Source organism: Merops nubicus, unplaced genomic scaffold (genome assembly GCF_000691845.1).
Source record: "Merops nubicus isolate BGI_N331 unplaced genomic scaffold, ASM69184v1 scaffold26326, whole genome shotgun sequence".
Lineage (NCBI taxonomy): Eukaryota > Metazoa > Chordata > Aves > Coraciiformes > Meropidae > Merops > Merops nubicus.
The window spans coordinates 63,494-71,310 of record NW_008616697.1 but is presented as its reverse complement, the minus strand read 5'-3'; the positions used below and the strand labels follow the sequence as shown (position 1 = coordinate 71,310).

At 46.3% G+C, this 7,817-nt stretch overlaps 1 protein-coding gene across 2 annotated transcripts in view; it reads right to left on the bottom strand.

The window, feature by feature from the left end:
* Window positions 1-7,817, bottom strand: part of ASB2 (ankyrin repeat and SOCS box containing 2) — a 23,252-nt gene that overhangs the window by 13,470 nt on the left and 1,965 nt on the right. The window contains exons 3-5 of one of the 2 annotated variants that reach the window (XM_008942888.1): window positions 7,772-7,813; window positions 2,747-2,913; window positions 1,937-2,092 (exon numbers count right to left, since the gene is read on the bottom strand). In XM_008942888.1, coding sequence (XP_008941136.1) covers window positions 1,937-2,092; window positions 2,747-2,913; window positions 7,772-7,813 — 365 coding nt within the window. The remainder of the gene's footprint in view (window positions 1-1,936; window positions 2,093-2,746; window positions 2,914-7,771; window positions 7,814-7,817) is intronic. The other variant, XM_008942889.1, reaches the window with a different exon arrangement.

The following is a 7,817-nucleotide window of genomic DNA, read 5'->3' as shown; positions in this document are numbered from 1 at the left end:
TCTTCCGAGTTTAATTTGCTTACATACTAGAGATGACTAATTTATGTTATGATAATTTTTCACTCTATTTTTTCAGGAGGATAGGCATTAAGACTAGCACATTGTTAACAACAGTTTTTCTCTGGCTAGAGGGTGCTTTCATATTATTGTTGTTATTAGTAGTAGTATGAGTACTACTAGTACAACTACCACTGCTACTGTATGGTTAATGCACAGCTTTCCTTTAGCAGACTATAAGCAAGAATTTTAAAACAAAAACCTTTTGAACTGAGCAGCTCTAATGCCGAGTATCTAAAATCAGAGGCAAGATTATTGTTTCAACCAGTAGTATGTGCTTTGTAATGTTTTTGAGTGCTAAAAATAGCCGTAGCAGGAAAAGTCAGTCAAAGTGGAATAGACATGAAGGTGTGGGAGACCATCTTTTTCTGTGAATCTTTGTAATAGCATGGATGTGATGTTGTTCTGCTAAAGAAAGTGTTCTTTCTGGCCAGCTCTGGCACACACAGTATATTTATCACTGAGTCATAGAATCATAGAATCATTAAGGTTGGAAAAGACCTTTAAGATCCTCAAGTCCAACCATCAACCCAATGCTACCATGACCATTCAATCATGTCCGCAAGAGAAACATCTATACATTTTTTGAACACCTCCAGGGATGGTGACTCAACCACTACACTGGGAAGCCTGTTCCAATGCCTCGACCCTCTTTCAGTAAAGAAATTCTTCCTAATATCCAATCTAAACCTCCCCTGGCGCAACTTGAGACCATTTCTTCTCATCCTATCGCTTGTTACTTGGGAGAAGAGGTCAACACCTCCTTTCAGGTAGTTGTAGAGAGCAATAAGGTCTCCCCTCAGCTTCCTCTTCTTCAGACTGAACAGTCCCAGTTCCCTCAGCTGCTCCTCGTAAGACATGTTCCTCAGACAGCTTTTTGCCTTCATCAGCTTTGTTGCCCTTCTCTGGGCCGGCTCAAACACCTCAGTGTCTTTCTTATATTGTGGTGCCCAAAACTGAACCCAATACTCAAGGTGTGGCCTCACCAGTGCTGAGTACAGGGGCACAATCACTTCCCCAGTTCTGCTGGACACACTATTTTTGATACAGTCCAGGATACCATTGGCCTTCTTGGCCACCTGGGCACACTGCTGGCTCATGTTCAGTCGGCTGTCCACCAACACCCTCCGGTCCTTTTCCACCAGACAGCTTTCCAGCCATCCAGCCACTCCTCCCCAAGCCTGTGGCATTGCCTGGTGTTGTTGTGACCCAAGTGCAGGACCCGGCACTTGGCCTTGTTAAACCTCACACAACTGACCTCAGTCCATTGCTCCAGCCTGTCCAGATCCCTCTGCAGAGCCTTCCAACCCCTGAGCAGACCAACACTCCTGCTCAGTTTGGTGCCATCAGCAAACTTACTGAGGGTGCACTTGATCCCCTCATCCAGATCACTGATAAAGATATTAAACAAGACTGTCCCCAAAACTAAGCTCTGGGGAACACTGCTTGTGAGTGGTGCATGGTGGTGTGCTGTGCACAGACTCCTGCCATGGCCCACTTGGCACGCAGCAACTCCCACATCTAACAGCTGCTCAGGTCCTACAGTTCATAAAAGCACATATGTTCCTGTACTGCCCAGCTTTCTGTAAGTCTGGGACACTGTGCAGACATCCTGTGCATAAGGCCCCGCTAAGTATCACACCTACCGTCACCAGATCACAGCCTGCACCCTGCAGGACAGCCACTAATCCTCTCTCTGATGTGGGTGAGAAGAGAGGCTGTGGCATGGCAGGTCAGACATAGGAGGCAGAGGACTACTTGGAGGAGACAGAAAATAGAAGCTAATGGCTGAGCTCTAGGCTCACATCACAAGCCATCCCGCAGCTCTGCCTTGGTGGTGCCAGAAGACCTCAGCATCCCTGGAAAAGCAGACACTCACCTTTGTAAAGCGGTGTCTCTCTGGCCTTGTTGGAGATATCAGGCTCAGCCCCAGCCTGCAGCAGGGTAAGCAGGCAGTCCAGGTTGCCCCGGCTGGTGGCCAAGTAGAGAGCAGTCTCTTCATTGAGGGTACGCTGATCGATTGTGGCGGGGTATGCTGTGAAGGAACAGCAAGCCCAAAGTCATTACGGCCTGCAGTGCACAAATATCTGCAGCATCACCGCCTTGGAGTTTTAGGTGAGTTTCTGTAGTTTATTTCTTTCAATTTTCCATGAGCAATGTAAGTTAAAAACATACTATAAAGTTACTATAACTCAAATTAAGTGTCCAAATCACTCACTGGCTTAGATTAAAGGCCGTGTTCCGCTATGGCCACTAGTGACACGGAAAGCTGCTGTGTAACTGCTCTTCAGTAGCAGCTTGAAAACAACCCACAGCAGTTAATCACCTTCAAGCACCGGCAAAGGGATGCTGAGCAGGATCTCCAGCTAGTGGGAAGTGGGGTTGTTGCTGTCAGCTGTGGCAGTCGAGCAGCTCTCAACAGCCAAGAGCTCAGATACAAGGATTTACTGTCAGAAATCCAGGGCTTGGCAAGGTCTACCCAGATATCACTCTCCTGAGGATCCTAACTTTTAGAGGCTTCAGTCTGGAAACCTATTCTCAGAAAGATTAAATTAATATACACTCAGAGGTTGTAAGAAAGCTTCACACATGTTCCCAGACCAAGACTGGGCTGCTGCTAATTCTGCTTTTCAGTTTATTCATATTCTTCTTCACCCTTTTGTAATTAATTAGTTTTAACTTCACTGACCTTTTTGTAATAGGCTCAGGCAACCCACTTGGCCATAGTATGCAGCTTCGTGGAGGGGTATCCAGCCATCCTTATTGGGTTCAGAAAGGTCTTTTCCTGATTTCATCATGTTGAATACTGCTTTCTCATCTCCATCCTTGATTGCTGCCACTACAGGGTCAAGTTCTCTTTAAAACAATATTAAAGCTTGATTACTGCTTTCTTAATTACTAAGAAGCTTTTTGTAGCAACATCACTAAATCATTTGGCCAAAACAGTGAACTCTTACACAGTATTTGTGGCCGTGAGGTGTCTTGCTACAGGGTCTGTAGAGATAAAATTTTTCTGCTCTGATTTGGCCATACACAGCAGATCAGAAAACTCACTGTCTGGAGGTGCCGATCTCTTTCCTTGGAGTGTAGGAAAAATGTAAGTGTGACTAGTCTCTGATGTAAACATTTTAGTTTTCTGGAGTTGGGGAGACCATCTTTACGCTTGCTCTGTGCACTGCCCTGAGTGTCTGGCGTGGTGATGATCCCTGCCATTTGCTCTGGCACACCATGTGGCAAGGTGTTTCCATAAGAGATTTCTTAAATAAGATTAACTTTGAAGGGAATTGCACCTATTCATCCCTCAAGAAAATTTTAAATTTGATTTGCAGGTAGCTTAGCCTCAACACTGAAATTCTCAATAAATCTTGTTTTTGTATTTTAAAGATACTATTTCTTTTAGACAAACCTGTTTTCAGAAGTTAGCTGATCCATTTATGAAGAAGGGACTACTTAGACTGTGTGAACATTAGGCTGTTGGTTTGGGCTCTCCTTTCTTCAGCCAGGGAGGATTAAAAACAGTCCACCTGCCCAAATAAAATTCCAAGCTGCCCTTCATGACCAGGCTCCAGAGATCCTCAGCTGTTATTTCATCACTGAGTACTCAAATTTTCAGAAATTATAACCACTTTGGACTTTATACACCTTCAAAAATGTCTTCTCTGTCTCAATAAGACATATTAGGTGCTGAAAACTTTTGAAAATCTGGTCTTTAGAAGCCTGCTTGGGAGCAGACCTATTAGTTGGGTTGACAAATTCACTCTTGCTAACCTCTTAGCTGAGTTAGCAATTCCTAAAGTAACTGCAGCAGTCAGAGACGTCTGGAACCACAACTGGGACCTGATGCCAAGCTGTGAAGTGGTTCATGTTCTGGTCATCTGAACCCAGCTAACCACTGGCAGGCTTCACATGGCCAAGTAACTTCTAGGTGCAAGGAGTAAAATTAATAAAAAAAAACATTAGGGAGGGGGAGAGAGAGAATATTTTAAGGCCTCTTCGGAGCAGAAAGTCATTAAAATGTATAGAATCACTGAAAAGTGCTAAAGTAGTATTTATATGTTCACCAGAAATAAAACAAAAATAACATGTAAGTAATTTTTTTTTTTTTTGGGTGCTACCTAATTCTGAAGATTCAAGAGTCTTACTGTGAAAATCGACAAAAAGGATGAAGTATGCTCCATGATACCCAGAAGTGAGACCAAATGCACAGCCTGCAAGTGAGCTTTGCTCTGACAAGCCTTCTGTTTGCCAAACGTGTTCTGGGCAGTCTGGGCAGCAACCCATTTCTCCAAGCTCTGTAAGAGTAACTGCAGAGCAGGGCTGATCTGGGCACACCAGTCCTGCAGGGCAACTGTGGCACTGATCAGCAGTCACTGCAGCAGGGCCTGCTTCCCTCCTTCTCCCCAGCTGAGCTGTGCTGGGAGAAGGCAGCCACTGCTTCCTTCTTCTGAGGCACCAAATGGCCAAGTTCCAGGACAGCAAACACCACAAAGGAACAACTATTTTTTCAGTTCTATTGGGAATTTGTGAAAAATGAACGAGATGTATTTTCAGAGACAGAGAAGGAGAGAATGTTGAAAACCTAAGAGTTTTGGATCTAACTTTAAAGAGAAAATCTTGCAGGGAGGTGTGCATCTCAGAGAGATTATTAGCATCACCGGGGTAGGAGTACAGCCTGTCATGAACGTCATGCAGGGCAGTGACGATGGGAGCAACCAGAAACTCTAGTTATGGCAGAAGGTCTAAAATGCCATGAGAGAGTGAGATCAGAGACAGAAAATATATGGGCAGCTCAGCACAGGAGTTCTCAAAAAGCAGATCATTGGTACAACCTCTGCACTTAGTGCAAGTTACAGGAGCAGCAATGGATTTAATTGCCTTGCAAGAGCTAGACAGATCAACAGCCTGAAATTCACACAGGCATCATTGTTTTTAGCTTGCCTAAAGGTACTCAATCTGTGCCATAAACACTGGTATTAGCACTCAAAGGAAAGTCACCCAGCCACTTCTCTGAGGATAAACTCAGGGCCTGGAGCAGAGCAGGTGAACACAACACCTGTGCCAAGGAACAGGAGAAGACACCACTTGCTCCTTTCTCTATTGCTGGACGCAATGAACTCAAGACAGCAGAGTCACAAAAATAGCAACACTATTGGAATGGGGGGAAATATGGGAAACAAAGCCAGGCATTTTGCCTGAGGAGATAACAGCTAGAACAGGCTGCTGCCTTCCTGGCCTCAGCCCACCCTCAAGGAGGTGACTGACCTTCTGATAAGTTCTGGGCTGAGGTCCCAGGGGCACTGCCGTATCACCATACTATTTAGAGTACTCTGGGGACTAAAGCTAACATTGCTAGTTTTGTGTAGATAATGGATTTTTATATAGGTGTTTGAAACAGCATTTTGTTGAAGTCAGTTAACAGCAACAGTTGGCACATTTGCCTGGGAGAGGAGGTGGAGGTGGGGAATCTCTGTCTTTAAAAATCCCTGGCACGAGGCTGCTGAAACCATCTGCTGTCCTGTGCAGAGGTTCACGTTACACATGCAGGGCTGCTCACTGGGACCTCAGGGTTTGGGCACACGATAGAGTTACCAGTGCTTAAATGAGCTCCTGCATGCCAGGTGGGCCACCGCAGGAGTCTGCGCCTGGGGCTGGCACAGAGCAATTGCAGGGTGAGCCACGTTAGCTGAGACCTCAGTGAAAGCAGAGGGTGTCTTGGATCTGTGGCAGGGTTAAAAATGTGTGACAAATCAGTTACTCTTCTGCTTAAGCCCTAAGATGTTGAATGAAGCAAACTGCTGTCAGGCATCTTGACCTTAAATGATTCCTGAGTAAGATGAGGGGGTTTGCTGGACCAGGCTGTAGATGGGTTAGCCAAGCAAATTCCAGATGAGCACAGAAGGTTTTATGAATCTCCATGTAAAATCCTTGTTTTCTGCCTGGATCATAGTTGGCTGTTATAAAAACCAATGCATACAGATGCTTGGATTTTGTCAGACATAGAAAATAAAAAGTATTAAAATTATGGAGGAAGCCTGAAGATCCGGTTAAATCTTACCCTTACAGGTGACTCAAAAGAACCGATGCATTTCAAAGGCCAGTAGCCAAGATAATAAATACTCATTGCATATGAGAGATATGGTGGGGTCAATTCTGAGTGCTGCAGAGGAGGTTCAGTGGAGCAGAGAAATGTTCAGGAAGCTCCTTCTTTTCCTGGAAGCCTGGTGAAATGCAGGCAGCATGAAGGAACATCATCTCCCCAGCTGAAGCTAACATATTATCCCTCTCTGGCTCTGAGACCAGGGCTATAAAACAGCCATGCCATCATGCCCTGTGTGGCTTCCAAGCAACATTTCTGCTCTCACCTGGCAGCAGAGGAGGGCTACCTTTTCAGCCTTATCCCAGCCTTCTTGTGGACTGAACTGTATTGAGCTACATGATGCAGAAGAAAAGTCTACTCTCTAGTCATTGCACCCAGCGCAGCAGAGAGGCTCTGTAGAGCACTTAATGAGAGGATGAGATTTCAGTGGGGCCAAGGGGAGCTGCCAGGTGACAGGGATGACAGAGGCTTCATGTTCCAACAGAAAGAGAGTTTCACAATGTCAGGGAGGTCAGTGCCAGTGGGGACTCAGGGACAAAGCCTGGATCATCCAGGGTGCAATGCAAGGTGGGGGAGACTGTAGAGCTGGGTGAGGGGTGAAAGGAAGAAGAGGGGTGGAGGGGTGGTCACTCCAATTATGCATCCAGGGAGTGACTTGCAAGACAGATAGAACAAAGTGGATTTGAGCTGAGTAGATAAATACGGCAGGGAAGAGTTTTCTGCAGCATACAGAGAAGTGCTGCCTACAACACTTTCCTTTCTTCATCTGATTGCTAAAAGCAGGCACATGCATCTGCTCTGCCCCACAGAGAGATGTAATAAACCCTCCGTGGCCCAGACTTCTCCACTACATGCAGGCACTGGGGCAGAGCTTGAGCCACCCCCTCGCCTGTCTGCTTTCCTCATCCATGACTATGTTCACCTGAACTTTTATATGGTCTCTGCCAACAGCAAACATGGTCAGGAGGATCAAAGCCAGTCAAGCTGTTTTCCTCCTTGGGCGGGTAAGCTGTAGTACAGCTTCCCAGCAGCCCTCCCCAGTGTGGCAGGACAGAGCAGGTATTGCTGGGAACAGACATGGTGTCTTGGGAGAATTTATAAAATACTTTGAAGGACTGGGTTTTCTCACCCTGTTTATATGTGATAAAATGCTTATTTTCCCCACTCCTCCCCACCATTGAACCAGGAACTAAACACCAACGCAGTTACTATCAGCACATGCCTGCCTCATCTGCTGTGTTGATATAGGACCTAGCCTATATAAATAAACCACAGTGCAGGCATCCCTTCCCTGCCATCCTTGCCACTTCAGACCTACTGAATGACCCAGAATCCCCAGGACACATGCACTGGAGGGACGGAGAAGGGTGAAGAGAACAAGGGAGCCTTGAGCTGGGTCACCCACAAGAGCTTAGGCATCGTCTGGAGCAGCTTGGAGATGGAAGGAAGAGCAGAAAGACAGCAAGGATGCAGTGTTGGCATCAGCAAGACCTCCTCCAGATGAACACCGCTGTTTCCCCCCACCAGACACCATCTCCACCCAGAAGAGCAGGCTGAGGAGAGTGGGCAGGAAGGCTTGTTTTGACCGCAGGGGAAGCGCGAGAGGGAGGCACTTACACGGGCTGGGAAGTGCTGAAGAGGCTGTCGTTGTACCTTCGCCTGA